The sequence below is a fragment of the Orycteropus afer genome, unplaced genomic scaffold (assembly GCF_000298275.1).
Source record: "Orycteropus afer afer isolate SDZICR_OR568_19922 unplaced genomic scaffold, OryAfe1.0 scaffold00460, whole genome shotgun sequence".
NCBI classification, from domain to species: domain Eukaryota; kingdom Metazoa; phylum Chordata; class Mammalia; order Tubulidentata; family Orycteropodidae; genus Orycteropus; species Orycteropus afer.
The window spans coordinates 792,242-809,060 of NW_006922047.1; the positions used below are offsets into that span (position 1 = coordinate 792,242).

A 16,819-nucleotide genomic window follows, 5' to 3' on the forward strand; every position below is an offset into this window, starting at 1 on the left:
TATACCCAGCGCCCCTGCCTGTCCAAGGCTGGGGACAGAGGGCGCGCAGAAGAGCCCCCATAGGGGCACCCTTGCCAAAGGCTGCCCTCATTGCAAAGGCAGTGTCCTCCCCCAGCTGTCACTGCCAACCACGGCACGTATGACCGCTGGGGCCCCACATAGAGCCCTGTCACCACCCCCCTCCCTTCCTGGCCCCTCTCCCCAAATTCTAATCCTTCCACTTCCTCACTTTTCACACAGATGGGACCCACTGCCAGACCCCGACCCAAGGTTCTGGCAGTCTGGGAGTGCTGTGGGGTCTACCTCAGCCTGGAGGGACCTTGGCCACTTGGTGACCACACCCCTCCCCTCTTTAGCCCCCGCCATCTTTCTCCTGCCCTTTTCTTCGTCACTTTATCCCAACCTCTTGCCACCCTCGAGCATTTCCTCAAGCCACCCCCAGCACTGATTGCCCCTTCTGTGGTACTTCGCATGGGGCACAGGATCTTCCTGCGTCTCTCTGCCCCTCTCTTCGTTCTGTCACTCTCAGCCCCTCTGCTTCCTCCTCCAAGTAAGCGTCTGTCCCTGGTTGGGAGAGCAGACTGTTTATGAAGCTAGGAAACTGCTTCAGTGCTTTCAAAACCAAATTTGAGCTGATTTTCTTGGGATTCATTGCCTCCTTATTTCCCAGGGGGTGGGGTGGGGGTGGGGGCAGCTGCAGAGCCCCTCCCCTCTCCTGCTGGGCCGCCGAGCTCCAGGCTCCTGGAGGGCCCCTCAATAAATGGTTGTTTCACAACTGAGGCTCCGTCATTCACCAGGTCCCCTGGGCTGCTTCACCCGCTTCTGGCGCTGAATGAAAAGTGGAGGGGTGAAGAGTGCTTGGGTTTACGGAGTGCTCCTTCAGCTTGAGCTGGGACGATAAGAAAAGAGATGGGGGCAGTTGAAGAGAGTAGTGGGTGACATCTAGTGACTTGCTTTGCCAAGGGACAGATTCTGGTCATTTCCAAGGCCCAGCCAGAGAGAAGACTGTTTCTTTCCCTCCTGCCTTCACATTGTGCTGGTCTTTTCAGGCCAAATAGAGAGATTCTCCATCTGGAACTGCTTTCAAAAATGGCCTCAAGCCCCTTCCCCAGGTCCTCCAGCTCCTCAGTTGTTACTCTAGGCCTAAAGGTAGGCCCCACCAGAGAGTCCCGTCCAGTTACCCAGAAATAAAGCCACCCTTTCCTTCGTTCCTGGTCTCAAACACCAGTGTCTCAGCCCCCTGAATGCCCCTTCCCAGAAAGAGGTGGGCCTGCAAGGTAGGGAACTTTATTCCCATATGGGTTCAAATAGCAGAATTTAGAGGAACCAGGCAGCCACAGGGAGGCCTGACATGTCACCAGTAAGCAGGGGACGGGAAGGCAAGTGCCTGTAGTTGAGCACTTGATGACAGAGGAGCAGGTGGGTAGTGTCCAAAAAAGGTCTGGGCATGAGCTTGGAGGGGACTGGGGAGAGAGGGAGGGGCCAGCCTCCAGCAGGTGAGGCCACTAGGAGGTGGCAGGTGGAGGCAGGCAACTATATATTGCAGTGGCTCAGTTGAAAGTTGGGGAAATGACATAGTCCTGGAAACCTTCAAGGCGTACCAAGCACACGCAGTAGGGGTGAAAAGCCACACAGGGAAAAGGATCCCCAAAAGGCACTGGAAAGAACTGCTTATTCTCTCAGAGCCCAGGCCAAAAGACACCCAGGAATAGACTGTCATGGTGAAATAGAGCCACTATGTATTGGACATCTAGTATGTGCCAGCCTAAACAGTCTCCATAGATCTACTTGTATATCCAAATTTTCTAAACAGGCTTTCTGAGTTTGACATAGATGACGTCACAGGAGCAAGATTCACATCTAAATCTATGAGGATCCCATGACTGCCCAACTCAGATTCTCAAGCCATCTCCCCAACTTTTGCTCTAGTCATTCATACATTCTTAATTTAAAATAATAAAAATTGGACTCACTTTTCTTTGATGTAAACCTTGACCCCCGGTCCTGAGTAATAATACAAATGAAGTTGTGACATTGCTCAGCCAGCTCTATTTTCTCTGATACAAATTAAAATACATATGTAACTAGAAAGGAGCTCTAGTAGCATAGTGCTTAAGGCATTTGACTGCTACCCAGAAGGCTGGTGGTTCAAACCCACCAGCCACTCCTTGGAAAGAAGGTTGGGCAGTTTACTTCCGTAGTGATAGCCCCTCGGAATTCCAAGGAGGGTTTGCTATAGGTTGGGTATGACTCCATAGCAGTGCGTTATGTAACTAGAAAAATAAAACATTGTGTACTCCCTAAAATCATTTCACGTGCAACCAGTGGGACCAGTGTCACACTTTGGGAAATGCCCTAAGCTGTACTTTCACCCCAAGCTTTGGCAGGAGCTCCCAGAGAGGAAAATAGGATGAGGAAGGAGGCCCTTCTTTGCTTGGAAGCTCTAAAACAGGATGGAATTAGACTAAATTTGCCCTCTTCTGACCAGGGCGGGGCAGGGGCAGTAGCCAGGCCAGCCTGCAGGGGGCACCTGAATTTCATCTGCCACACACCAGCCCTACTAGGGTAAGAAAAATGCCCGAGCCTTGCTACGTATCAATTAACCATCCCGCAACCCCTACAACCCCATCTCCAGGCCAGGACAGGGTCTGCCACGTTTCATGAGGGCAGGGATCTAGAAAGAACCTTGGGGTGGGCGTGGGGAATCTGTGTCCAGAGATGCCAAACCACTGACAAGGGCTGGGAGGGCAGAGAAAAAAGAATGACGGGCCAGGCTGGAAGAATTGAGATACGGCTGTAGCCTAAGAGGTCCCTGGACAGGCAGCCAAATGGGGCCGAGAACACCCCTAAAAGCTGGCACAGGGGACGGAGCACAGGTAGCGAGAGGAAGCCCCCCAGATACTCCTCAAGCCCGAGAGAGAAGCCAGTGCAGGCACTGAGAGTAAAAAGGCCCCCAAGAAGTCTTTAGGTGGGAGGAACCGTAGGCCTCTAACAGCCTACAGAAGCCCAAAAGGGCCAAACATCTGCAGTGGAAGTTGTATGGGAGCCCAAGAGGGTCTTGCCAAAGCAACTTTTCCTGTAGCCCAATCCGGGCTACGGTAGCCCTGAAGGACCTATTTGCCCCTCCACTGGCCACCAGGTTGGGTTTTCCTTCCTATCCCCACCACTCAACTCCTTGGCTCCCTCTATAGGTGGGGCTCTGGAGGGTGGGTGCACGAACTGATGTGACAGGTCTCATGAGCCTTCCCAGCCACCGTACACCGGGTGCCCCAAGAGAAAGACTGAATGATGGCTTCCAACCCCACGGATGGTGAGGCTGAGCTCTGTTGCTATAGTAACTTCCCAGTCACCCCCCTGCGCCCCAAGATGGGGAAGGGCAGCAATGGGACTGGACTTGGGGAGCGGGCAGAGAAAAGTAGTCAGTGAACTCCCAGCTCACCCTGGAAATTCCTCTCAATCTAACGACCGGGTTGTGGGGCCTGGGAAGAGCGGGAGGGGGTGGGGTACTATGAAAGGTCCAGTTCAGACCAGGGAACTGTGGCCCACTCCCAGTGGGCATCCAGTTCAGTCTGGAGGGTGGTCTAGCCCAGTGTTAGAGTTCAGCTCAGACTGAGGGGGTAGTTCAGCCATTGTTGAGGTCCATCTCAGAATGGAAGTTGGTACCTGTACAGAATTAGGGTTTATTAAGACTGGGGGAGGGGTAGTCCAGTCATTGTTGGGTCCATTTCAGAATAGGGATTGGTCCACGTTAGTGTTGGAGCTCAGTTTAGAATAGCGGTTGGTCTAGTTTAGTGCTGAAGTTTAGCTCAAACTGGAGTCCTTTCCAGCGGTGGGATCCAACTTAAATTTAAGGAGTCCAGTGCAAAGATTAGACTGGAATCAGCCAGCCTGAATTCTGAGGCTCCCGGACTGGGCATCCCTACCCCAGAATTCCCAGGACAGCCAGATTTGAGAGAGTAGAGGATCCTGAGATTATTGTCTGGAGGACATGAAGTTGGACATGTTTTTTTGTCCAGTGTGACAGTGTGCTGCTGCAGTTCCCCATTCCCAGGGGAATTTCTAGATTTCTGCCTCGTGCTGTGACCCTGGCTTTTTTAGGGGTGTTTGGGTTGTTTTCTGTGTCCCCAAATGGAATCAGGACCAGGGTGGAGGTGGGGGGGGGTGGCAGGCTCTACAGACCCACAGCTGGCTGGGTTCCCCTTCTCTGCCACTTCCTGTTGCCAGCAGGGACCATGGGTGCCAGGCACTCCTGGAGAGATTGCCACCTACTCTCACCTTCTTTTGGGATCTGGAAGGAAGGAGGAAGATGGTCAAGGCTGCCTCCCCCTCCCCCATCTCTGGGTTTAGCCTTTCGTTTCCGTTTCCGGTTTGGACTTTCATGACTGAGAGGGAGCCAAGCGCAGGGCAAGGTTTGACAGAGGCCAAGGACATCCCAGAATGCCTTTCCTCTCTCCGTTCCCACAGAGGATCAAGACAAAGAGCCACATGTACCCCTTTCTCTCTCTGAGTAGGATGATTTGGGGGCTCTGGGTTCAAAGGGGTCTCAGGAGATGAATGGAGGTGGCTTTTGCGCCCCCTCCCTGTCTCTTCAGCTGTTCCTTCAGCTAATTAACAAAGTTGGGGGGGGGGAGCTCTTTAGCCTCCAGGTGTCTTTGGCTGCTGCCTGAGCCTTAATTCCTTCTCTGCCCAGAGGCCACTGCCCTGGGCAAGTCAGGTGCCATCCCCTGGCCAGTCCAACACACAGTGAAGAAGGCAGGGCCTGACTTGGTAGGAGCAATGAAGTCCCTGGAATGGGAAATTAGCTTTAGCTTCCTGCCCTGGGGCAGGCAGTGCAGCCAGGAGAAACATTCCCAGAAGAATCTTCCCACCACCTCCTGCCAAGGAGGGACTTGTAGACCTTGGCCAGCTGGGGGCAGGTACCTTTAAGTGCTTCCGTGGCAACCAGCTCCTCCTCTGCTGCCCGTCCCCAAGGCCCTCCGAGGAACAGGCTCCAAAGGTCTGGTTTTCCCTGCAAAGGAAAGATTCCAGGGAGAGTCCAGGGTGGTTGGATGGATCTGGGATCAGGCAGTGGCTGGGGTGAGGACTCAGAGACCACCTTCCAGCTGTGGCTGCAGCTCTTTCTCTGGGCCCACCTGACAGTCCGTTTCCTGGACTACCTGCGCCAAGCCCTTTGGAGGCCCAACCCGCAGCCAGCACCCTGATCCTCCCTGGCCAGGAGCAGATGGGCCTCAGATCACCCCATCCCACCCCCATCCCCACCCTCTGCTGGAAGAGGCAGGAAGCAGAGGTGAGTGTAGGGGCTCCTGGTGCCCTTCCCCCTGCCATTATCTATTTGCTTGCTCTTCCTGGCACTATCTTTCCCTCCCCCACCCCTCCCTCAAATCTGGCAAGTTGACAGCACTGATCAGAGAGAACACAGCCTGGGCCCTTCAGCGCTTTGAGAGGCCAGAGAAAAGCTTTGCTAGGGGCAAAGGAAGGAGCTCTGATGGTGTGTGCCTAAGGCATTTGACTGCTAACCAGAAGGTTGGAGGTTCAAACCCACCAGCCACTCCATGGAAGGAAGACTGGGCGATCTACTTCCGTAAGGATTTACCGCCTCGGAAACCCAAAGGGGCTTGCTCTGAGTTGGAATCGATCGATGGCAGTGAGTTTGGTTTGGTTTTGATGGGCAAAGGCCCTTCCCAGCCCCTCAGTGGGGTACAACAGATAGCCAGGGCTCCCACCCACTAAGCCAGGGCCGTTTGGGGAGGAAGCAGGACTGAGCATGCTCTAGTTTCCTCCCAAGCCCTCTTCATTTATTTCTTGTTTGGATGAAAGTAGAGCCCCAAGAGGGTACCTTCTACCCCACTTTCATCCAGAATTTGGCATGGGTCCATTTGGGGGTTTCTGAGGAAGGTGGTGTGTGCTAAAAAGGCTTTGATAGTGAAAGTGTTGGAAGTGGTTTAATCCCCAAACGCAGAGAGATCTCTTGGCCTTTGGTGGCCTTGCCAGGTGCCAGCCTAGGGTTCCTGGCTACTCATTGCCTGCCTCTTCTGAAGCCGGGTCACTCTGCAGGTTCTCCTGGCCACTAGTGTCTCCTCCATTTGCCATTCTCCTAGCCCCATGGAGGGGACTAGGGAACAGTGATGGAGAGCTTTGGGGACAATGAGGGGAGCATTGACTGTCCATGAGGCCACGAGGGGTTCCTGGTACCGCACGCAGCTGGGGACAGACAGATGACTGACAGAGCCAACGTTTAGGACTGGCATGGAAACAGTCCCCAGAACATCAAGGGTTGAGGGCAGCTCTGCCCACAGCCTCCCTGATGCACTGTGTCCAGGGCTGAAACTACCAACTGAGTTGGTAGTGACTCAGTTAATCTCATGAGCAACAGAGTCAGTGACCTTCAGCATCTGGCTCTCCTTAGGGTCTCAGTCTTCTCGTCTGTACAATGGGAATAATAGCAGCTTCTGCCCAGCAGGGTCAGAATTCACATAGAAAGCTCTAGGGGCAGGACCTGGGAATTGGTGATAGTTACACAACCATGTCTGTAACATTAGACCCCAGCAGACTGAGTAGTTGAGATTTGTGTACTTAGCCCGCTTCCATGTATATATTTTATACTCCAGTTATTTCATTTATTTATTTTAGCACATGCAAATACATATGTAGAAACATCATCTGCCAAACTTATATACGGTCATGGGTATATTCCTTTTGCCTAGACATACCTGATCATTTAGCCTGTCTGCCTATGTATCCACCTGTAGGTTGATGTTTATTGCTGACAATGCAGGATTGTGTATGTGAAAGTGTTTACCTTTGTTGTCTGTCCCTATTGTGCACCTCTCTCTGTCTTCTTTTTCCTTAGTGTTATTGTGTCAGTCACTTGCTTTTGGTATATTGCCTTTCCCTTCACCCAAACCAATACTTGTCTCTTACATGTCTAGCAATCTTCCCTCTCCTCCCCTCCCAATTTTAAAAGTAAAATTAGTGGCAAACATTTATATAGCACCCTGGGGTGCAGTGGTTAAAGCTTTCAGCTGTTAACCAAAAGGTCGATGCTTCAGACCCACCAGCCACTCCATGGGAGAAAGATGAGGCAGTCTGCTTCCAATTTACAGCCTTGGGAACCTTATGGGGCAGTTCTACTCTGTTCTATGGGGTTGCTATGAATCAGAATCGACTTGCTGGCAGTGGGTTTGGTTTGGTGTGATTTTAACCTGTGCCAGCCACTGTTCAATCCCCTCTACAAAGATAAACTCATTTAATTCTTACAACCACTCTTCAAAGTCATTCCTACTATTGTCCCCATTTTACAGATGAGGAAAACTGAGGACCAGAGAGATGAGGTCAGTTGCCTAAAATCTAACAGCTCATCAGAGACCAGACCGAGATTTGAACACGATCTTGTCCCACAAACCTGGCCTCGCCCACTTTACTGGGCTGCCTCTCAACATTGGCGAGAGTGGCTGCTTTTAAGCCTCAACTTCCCAGACTGTTTAGTGGGGAGAATGGTTAAAAGGTTGGCAGGCAAATCAAACGAGATAGTGTAGGTGAAGCAGCCAGCCAAGGCCTGCGGGGACAGTCTTTGAGGTTAATGGGCGGGTACTGGTCGCCTTGGGATGCTGTGGGGCCCCTGGGGGCAGGTATCAGGCAAGGCTTTGTGGAGGTGACTTCCCTTGAACCAGCTCTGAATCAAGGACCCTGACATTGGCAAAGGCCAGCTGGGGGCCAGGATGACAGCTGAGTCCTCCCAAGGGTGCCTGCTAGCTGAGCCCCCCAAGGACGCCTGCTACCCAAGCCCCAGAGGCCTCTCCCCCAGCCCCAGCCTCCCCAGAGAAGAGGTTGGAGGAGCAGCCAAATCCCTAGGCTATAAATACCTCGGCTGGCGTCTTCTCCGGCAGTGGAATGTTGGTCAGAACTGGGGCAAGTGGGGGTGGGCTGGCCTGGCTGCTGCTCTCTGTCCCCCTAGAGTGACCCCCAAGTCACCCTGTACCCCTTTCTTGGATGGAATTGAGGCCAGCTTCTACTTCCCTGTAGTACGGAGGCCTGGACCCCAGCCCAGATCAAAGCCTCCCCAAGCTGCCCATAGGCTCAGCCAGGTCACCCCAAAGGCAATGAGGAAAAGTCAGGCTCTGGGCAAGGCAGCTACCCCACTTTCCACACATGGGCATCTCCCCAGAAGTAGCCTGGGCCTGCCCTGACGAGGTGGGGGCTCCATCTAAGCTCCCCTTTCTTTCTTTCTTTCAGTGAAAGAATTCTTAGCCAAAGCCAAAGAAGATTTTCTGAAAAAATGGGAAAATCCCGCCCAGGTAAGCCCCAGTAGGGAACCGTGGGAGGGGTGAGCTCATGGGCCAACCCCCTGACTGCATCCCTGTGACAAGGCTAGAGCTTCAAGGTCCCCAGGGAAGGCTCCTTACACCCCCATGAAGGCTCCCAGGCAGAGGCACTCGATTGCCCATGGCCAGGCTCCCCTACCCTGTTGCCCCCTCCCGACTGGCAGCCCCTGCCCCCCCACACAGCTGCCAGCAGCTCCTGGGCCCCCAGCCAGGGCCGGATCTGGCCCCTGCCATCCGCCTTGAGGAATGTGTCCTCCGCCATCTTTTTCTGTCCCCGTCCTCACCCCACTCAGGCCACCCCCTCCCCAGGGCCCCCTCTGCCGGTAGCAAAGGGGATACCCAGGCTTGGGCCCAGTAGGCTTCAGGACAGGGGGTCCCTGATCTTCCCAACCCCTCCTCCCACAGAATACAGCCCAATTGGATCAGTTTGAACGAATCAAGACCCTCGGCACGGGCTCCTTCGGGCGAGTGATGCTGGTGAGGCACAAGGACCTCGGGAACCACTATGCCATGAAAATCCTCGACAAACAGAAGGTGAGCCGGCTGCCAGGCCTGTGCCCAGGCTGTTCTCGCCACCACCCAGAGGGCTCTTTCTGCCCTGTCACTCACCCACACTTTCCTGAGCTCTTATAAAGCGCCAGACCAGAAGGGGCAGTCCTGCCCTCACACAGCTTCCTGTCTAGGCTAACGGCCCATGTGAAACCAGGTCTGGTGACAACAGGGTCAGAAAGTGCCCAGGGAGGGCCCAGAGGCAGGACACCAGGCTCTGAGCCAGTTTGAGGAGTCTTCATGGGGACAGGGGTATTGACAGGGACATTTGTTCCTTCTGCACATGTTTTTGAGACCCTGGCCTGTGCTAGGGAATCTCTAGACCAGTGTAGTCCTGGAGAAGTGCAACACAAGCCATGTGTGTGATGTCAAATTTAGGAAACAGAAACATTTTAGTTCCATTGAAAAAAAGGAAAAGGAAAAGGAAGTGGTGAAATTGATTTTAGCAATATGTTTCACTTAAGCCAATACATCTAAAGTATTATCATTTCAACGTGTGATCTGTGTAAAAACATTTCTACTGAGATATATTACATTCTTCTTTCCATACTTCGTCTTCAAAATCCAGCAAGTATTTGACACTTACAACACGTCTCCACTCAGATGGTAAATGTTCATCAGAAAGACATGATCAAGTAGATTCACAGCCCAGGCTGTCCCCGACATGTGTGAAAGTTTTCCAATCACTAAATCTAGCGTCAGAAGCTCTGGTAGCATAGTGTCTAAGGCACTTGACTGCTAACCAGAAGGCGGGCAGTTCAAACCCACCAGCCACTCCTCGGAAGGAAGGTTGGGCAATGTACTTCTGTAGTGATACTGCCTCGGAAACCCAAGGAAGGGTCGCTGTGAGTCAGGTCTGACTCGACAGCACATAACAACGACAACAAATCAAGTGTCTGTTTTTAAATTTGAAGTTTAGCTATTTAAAACAGTAAATTCACTGCCTCACTCAAGCCAGCCATGTTTCGCGTGCTCGGCAGCCCCACGTGGCTCGTGGTGACAATTAGGCAGTGCTGGTGTAGACACTGAGGGCGCAGCTGTGAGCAAAGAAGAAACCTGCAGCAGTGGTTCAGAGCGCAAAGGGTCAGGCTGCCTGCGTGCAGTGCCAGCCAGCCATTGATGGGCATTGTGACCTCGTGCAAGTCACCTCACCCGTCTGGGTGTGGGCTTCCACCCTAGCATGCTCATAGTGCACTCTCACAGGACTCCCACGACATCCTATGAGTAAGTACGTGTCAGGTGCCTGGCTCGTGCTCTGTGCCATTAGGGGCCAGCTGAAGGCTGAGAAGGAATTAGCCCAAGGTCCCAGTGGGTGCATGGGGTGCTCTAGACCCAATGGAAGCTGTTTGTAAACACCCCACCCCTTGGAGCTACTCCTGTGCCCCTTCCTCCAGGAAGCCTTCTCTGACCACCACTCCTACCCCTAACTGGGCCAGGCCCCTTATCTGGGCTTCCACAGGCCCCTCTGGGCTGAGGCTGTGTGACTCATGTATCCTTCCCTGGACTCTGTGCCCCATTGGAGGACAGGGAACCCTGGCCTTCTTCTGTGTCTTCAGCGTCAAGCCCAGTGCCCAGTGGGTCAAGGCCCACAGACAATTCTGGCTGAAGGCACTGGCATGCCTCAGACACCGCCTTTCATGCTCCCACCTCTCCGTCCTCCTTTCCTGCCCCACAGGTGGTGAAGCTGAAACAGATCGAGCATACCCTGAACGAAAAGCGCATTCTGCAAGCGGTCAGCTTTCCGTTCCTCGTCAGACTCGAGTTCTCCTTCAAGGTGTGGCTCCACAGCAGCAGGTTCAGGGGTGGGGGAGAAGGGAGAGGAAACCACTCTGGGGAATGCTTGGCATGGCTGGTTGCAGCCTCTCAGTTCCTGGGGTGGGGCTGAGGCCGAGGACAACTGAGGATTGTCCAGGAAGATGAGAAGAAGAAGATTGAGACCCCTGAAGGAGGGGTGCTGGGGATCAGGAGTTGGGCTGGTGCTGGGCTAGACCCAAGTTCAATTCCTGGGCCTGCCATGCTCTAGTTTAGTAATCCTGGACAAGTCACTGAACTTGGTAGCATCCCTGAGAATCAGCACTCCATTTACAATGAGAACCTGACACAGGCAAGGAGCCTGGACTCTGCAGCCAGATGGCCAGGGTTCAAATCCCAGCACCATGCTTCCTGGCCGTTTGGCCCCGGTCAGGGGACGTCGTTGCCTTGAACCTTGGTTTCCTCATCTGTAAAATGGGCATCATGTCAGTCCCCTCCTGGTGGGGCTGTTGTGAGCACCCTGCATGAGCTATTTTGGATGCTGTGCGAGCTGGGAAAGGCCACTTGGGGCCAGATCACAGATGCTGTGCAGCTGTGTGGTCAGGAGGCCCCTGTGCCCACAAGGCCCTGCCCACACTCGCTGTGATGCACTGCTGCCGCCATCTCAGAAGTCCTAATAACTGTTTAACAAGGGGCCCTGCATTTTGATTCTGGGCTCTGCAGCTCCTGGTCCTGTTTTCATAGATGGCACAATTGGCCATGAGAGCAAAACAGTCCCAGACACGAGTCCTCTCTCCAGCCAGGGCACTCAGCCACGTCTCCTGCCCACCTCTAGGTGACCCTCACACTTTGCCCTGGTACCAGCAGGGTCGCAGCTGCCCCCTGTTCTCACAGGCAGATGAAATGAGCTGTGTCACCCAGTGTGCCCAGCGCTGGGCACTTGGTGTGTGCTTCATACGCAGAAGCCAGAAATAAAGTATCCTTATTTTATTTCTGAGAACCCGCGGGGCTCTCATCAGACGCTGCTTCCCGCAGGACAACTCCAACTTATATATGGTCATGGAGTACGTGCCTGGTGGGGAGATGTTCTCACACCTACGGAGGATCGGAAGATTCAGGTGAGCGGCCACCCCAGCCCCTCCAGGCCCCTGCCACCCCAGCCTGACATAGGCCACACGGTCACATGACCAAACCACTGGGGGCACACGGCCAGCCAGCCGGCTCGTATGTGGCAGTGGCCTCTCCAGGTCCTGATGGGTTTTTATTTCCACTGTGACGAGGCATCTGGCATATTTCAGCTGCCACAAAACAAGAGTGACATAGACATCACAACTTGAGGTAGTAGACTGAGCGCACTCCATCTCTGGACTGGGAGTGTCAGGTGGCTGTGCCAGCCCCCCTGCTGGACGGCTGTGGGTGGGTGGGTGCTGCTAGCTGTGGCACTGCACTCACCACCCCCTCCTGCTTGTCCCGCCAGTGAGCCCCACGCCCGCTTCTACGCAGCCCAGATTGTCCTGACCTTTGAGTACCTGCACTCACTCGATCTCATCTACCGGGACCTGAAGCCAGAGAACCTCCTCATCGACCAACAGGGCTACATTCAGGTGCCCACTGGGTTGGGTGAGGACAGCCCCAGGCAACCATGGCCTACACCCTCCCTCCCCACTAACTGCCCGTTCTTGTGCCTGCAGGTGACAGACTTCGGTTTTGCCAAGCGTGTCAAAGGTCGCACCTGGACTTTGTGTGGGACCCCTGAGTACCTGGCCCCTGAGATTATCCTAAGCAAAGTAGGTGCTTCCCCAGCACCCCACCCTCGCCTCCTCTCTGCCCATATGCTTTCTGGCTTCCTCCCCTTACCCTCTGTCAACTCTTGCCTCAGGGCTACAATAAGGCTGTGGACTGGTGGGCCCTGGGGGTCCTCATCTATGAGATGGCAGCTGGCTACCCGCCCTTCTTCGCAGACCAGCCCATCCAGATCTACGAAAAAATTGTCTCTGGGAAGGTGAGGCCGGATGTGGGCATTTGGCCCCCACCCCCAATGGCAGCCCTCTTTCCACTCAGCCTACACTCCTCTCCACAGATCCCCTAATCATTATTAGAACGGTCTAGATGGTCTTTCAGTTGGGCCAGGGCCATGCTGAGCTGACACCTAGTGCAGCCTCCCTGTCTGGCCCCCATCCCATGGGGCCAGCATCCTAAGAACTTCCAAAGCGCGAGTCTCATCGAGCTCTTTGGCACAGAACCCCGCCTCGCCTGCCCCACCTCACCTGCCCCCCCCCCCCGTGTTCTCGTTGTTCATAGTCGCCCACCTTGGTGTGCGTTTTCCTCAATTTCCCGGCTGGTTCCCAGGTGACGCCCCAGCCCCCCTCAGCTGTGGTATACGGTTCCCGTTTCCTTTCCTAAAGGCAGACTGCCTGATCCAGAGGTTTTGGGTGAGGGCCGGCAGAACTGTAAGGGCTTGCATTGCATCTGGGAAATGCCTTAAGTGGCACCAGGTGAACCCCTTCAGTCTTCAGTCCCTTGCTTTGTGGGAGTAGTACCCCCATGTGAGAGGGGAGGAAGTTGAGGCTTGCTGAGGGAGCGTGTCTTGCCCACGACCACACCATGGCAAGTAAGTGGAGACACTGGCCTAGGTACCAAGGGCCCAAGGGAGGCTGGAGGCCCCACCTCTGCCCTGGGCTCCCCTCCTACCTGGCACAGCACAGGAGGTGCTGGTTGGCCCAGAGTCACCTGGGAATGGGGAGAGAAGCTCCGAGCTCCATCTGGGAGAGCAGGCCTGGCTTTGAGTCCCAGCCCTGCCACTTGTTGGCTGTGAAACCTTGGGCAAATGGTTCAGCGCCCTCTGAACCTTTTCTTCCCCATCTGAGAAAAGGCCAGTCAGACACCTGCCTCTCAGGGTAGTTGGGAGAAGTTACCAACTGCTGAGTGCGGTCACCTGTGCTGGACACATAGTGGACATCAGTAGAAAGAGAACATGAGGTGTCTGCCACAAGGCAGAATAGCAGTCACTGCGTGGAGTGTCATAGAAGGTTCCATGGCAGAAGAGATGGCCATCATGAGTCCTTTCTGTGCAGCATTTTATAGTCTTACAACCAATCAGCTGTATTGTCTCTTTCCCATGCCTCCCAGCAACCCTGGGATATCTGGCCCATGTCAGAGAGGTGACAGAGGCCCAAAGAGGTTAAGGACTATGTTCAAAGTCACAGAGCATATAAGTGGCAGGGCACGGACTTGAAGTCAGTTCTTGTGGCTATAAAGCCAGTGACCTCTCTTCTTAGATGCAAAGCTATGGTAGAAGATTTCTGGAAGAGAGTCGGTCAGGGCCCCAAGGCATGGAAGATGCTTAGTTATGCAGAGAGAGAAAGCTCCATTTCTCTCTTAAGTGTTTCTATTTCAGAAGCCCCCAGACCCCAGCAAGGCCACATAGGAAGCAGCAGTCAGGAATTCAAGTTCCAGAGTCCAACACACTTGTAATGGAGTCCCCTCTCCCACTCCTGTGTGTGACTTTGGGCAAGCTGTTTAGCCTGGCTGACTGTTTCCTCACATAAGACGGGAGCCATTGTAGCACAGGCCTGAGAGCAGTGGTTCTTAAAGGGGTTCCCTCTCCAGCAGGATCAGCATCAACAGGGAACTTGTTAGAAATGCGGATTTTCAGGCCCCAGCCAGCCCTGCTGAATGCGGCCCTCCAGGGTGGGCCCAGCAGACTTTGTTTTAATGGGATTCTGCAGAGGGCTTATACCAGATAAGACTGATGTTTGGAGAAGGCAGTGTCCTGGGCTTCCTGAAGCTCCAGATCAGCTTCCCTCGAAACAGAAAAGAACCCCCCGACCAACCGATCTCTGCCCCTGCGTCTCCCAGGTCCGGTTCCCCTCGCACTTCAGCTCCGACCTGAAGGACCTACTGCGGAACCTCCTGCAGGTGGACCTCACCAAGCGCTTCGGGAACCTCAAGAATGGGGTCAATGACATCAAGAACCACAAGTGGTTTGCCACAACTGACTGGATTGCCATCTACCAGAGGAAGGTGGGCCCAGCCCCTACCCCACGGGTGGTCTGAGGGTGTTGGCAGAAGGCCAAGGTTGTCAAGGGAGGTCACCTGACAGAGGGAAAAGGAATTGAAGATAGGCTTCCGGCTGGCTGACAGTTAGCCTAGAGGAGGCAGTGCGGTGCCAGTGGAACTGTCTAGAATTGGGATTCTGGGTTCACTTGGTCACTCTGGGACCTTGGGCAGAAACTCCCATGTCTAGGCAGTATTTCCCCATTGGTGAGTTGGCCTGTTTAGAAGGGTCCACACCCTAATACTAAGCACAAGCTTGGGTCAGAGTAAGTATCTTATGAAATTAGGCCGCTTGCATTTATTGTTGTAATTATGATTATGTTGACTAATGAAGTCTGGGTGGTTCTTGATGCCTTTCCAGGTGGAAGCTCCTTTCATACCAAAGTTTAAAGGCCCGGGAGACACGAGTAACTTTGACGACTACGAGGAGGAAGAGATCCGGGTCTCCATCAATGAGAAGTGTGGCAAGGAGTTTTCTGAGTTTTAGGGGTGTGCCTGTGCCCCGTGGGTTTTCTTTTTTTTTTTTTTTTTTTTGGGGGTGGGGTGGGAGGGTTGAATTGAACAGCCAGAGGGCCCCAGAGTTCATTGCATCTAATTTTACCCCCACCCCACCCTCAAGGGTAGGAGGAGCAGGAAGCCCAGATTTGGGGAAGGATGGAAACACCAGCTGCTCCCCCCTACCCCCCTGCCCTCCTGCCAGATCACTCCACCGCTTCTCCCTGCCTCCCTCCTCCTCCACGGTCTCCCAACCCCAGCCCACTTCTGCCTGTTTTAAATGAGTCTCTCAGCCCTAGTCAGACCAGATCTTGCTGGTGTATCCAGAGACAGGGTGTAGAAAGAGGAGCTCAAGCTTAATTCTAGCCCCCCCCCCAAAAAAAACTGCAGGGACCCATAACTAAGGACGAATGAACAGAAAAGCCAATCTCCAGAGTGATCCTCCCAGAGAGAGATTTTAGTGACATGTACAGTGGGCTGCTTGTTGGGATTTTTAGGAAAACCATTTAAAATAGTATTTAAGTTCCACCAGTGCCTCCCTCCTTCCTCTTCTGCCATTCTCCTTTCCATGTCCCCCTATTCTCCGATTTATTTTAACAAGGCTGGGAAGCAAGCAAATTTTGTAAAGGAAGGAGCTGAGGTTAGAACCTCTGCCCTGGAGCTGCTAATCGCCCCTGCCCCCTCCTCAGGGTTCCCTGCCAAGCCTGGAGGGGTCTCAGCCCCTTCAGGAAGCCCATACCCTCTTGGTGTCCAGCAGACCTTTCTTCACCCTTGGGCTTCGGGAGCCAGACAAAGCAGCTGGCTCTTACCCTGCCAAAGCTAGAGGGTGAGCCCCGGCCCAGGGTCTTCATCCCAGCAACACCCTGCAGACTCCTTAATTTTATTCTCGGCTAGATTTTTAATGCCCTGCTTCCTCTCAGCTCAGTTGAGAAGGCAAACCCTGCAAAAAGACAAGGAAGCGGCAAAGCCCGCCCCCCACACATACACACACACTGGCCCAGGGTTCAAGGCTAGGCTTGCCTGGGAGAAGCTGCCTGTTTTATTCACCCTGTGGCCTACGTCCTTCCTCTAGTTTAGCTGTCAGCTGTCCATCACTCCTCCTCTCCCTCCTGTGTCTGATTTGTGCTTTCTTTCTCAGTGAAAAAGTAGCTCTGTGGGGAGCTGCTGGGGAGCCACCCCATATTTATCCCTCTCATAACTTCTCCCCAACGCAGGAGGAGCTCTCAGGCCTGGAGTGGGGCCCCGGGTGGGCGCGGGGGCGATTCAACCTGTGTGCTGCGAAGGACGCGACTTCCTCTTGAACAGTGTGCTGTTGTAAACATATTTGAAAACTATTACCAATAAAGTTTTGTTTAAAAAAAAAAAGTGTCGTTTGTATTCCTGACTTCGGTCACCCACCTACTCACTCCCAGGGGGGCTGAGAAGAGAATTTTGGACCCCAGGGTCCAGGCTGAACAGGCCCTGGCCAGGAGTGCTTGTAAAACCAGGTTTAGATGGAATTCTGCCACTCTTCCACTGCGCTGGAGAAGGGGCGCCAAACTGCCCTTTGACCCTGGATTCGGGGTCCCCAAATCTGCAGCGCTCCCCTCTGCGTCCAGCCGGGGACCGACAGCGCTCTGGGTAGACGCTGGGGCTGGCGCGCCGGG

The 16,819-nt window shown here is 53.9% G+C and overlaps 1 protein-coding gene across 1 annotated transcript; it reads left to right on the forward strand.

The window, feature by feature from the left end:
- The first annotated feature begins 3,288 nt into the window (after positions 1-3,288).
- On the forward strand, positions 3,289-15,165 carry PRKACA (protein kinase cAMP-activated catalytic subunit alpha). The gene is made up of 10 exons (XM_007954361.2): positions 3,289-3,310; positions 8,233-8,294; positions 8,727-8,855; positions 10,546-10,644; positions 11,658-11,740; positions 12,100-12,226; positions 12,314-12,409; positions 12,502-12,624; positions 14,481-14,645; positions 15,040-15,165. Exons 1-10 carry the CDS (start codon positions 3,289-3,291, stop codon positions 15,163-15,165), a joined length of 1,032 nt encoding a protein of 343 aa, XP_007952552.2.
- The last annotated feature ends 1,654 nt before the right edge of the window (positions 15,166-16,819 follow it).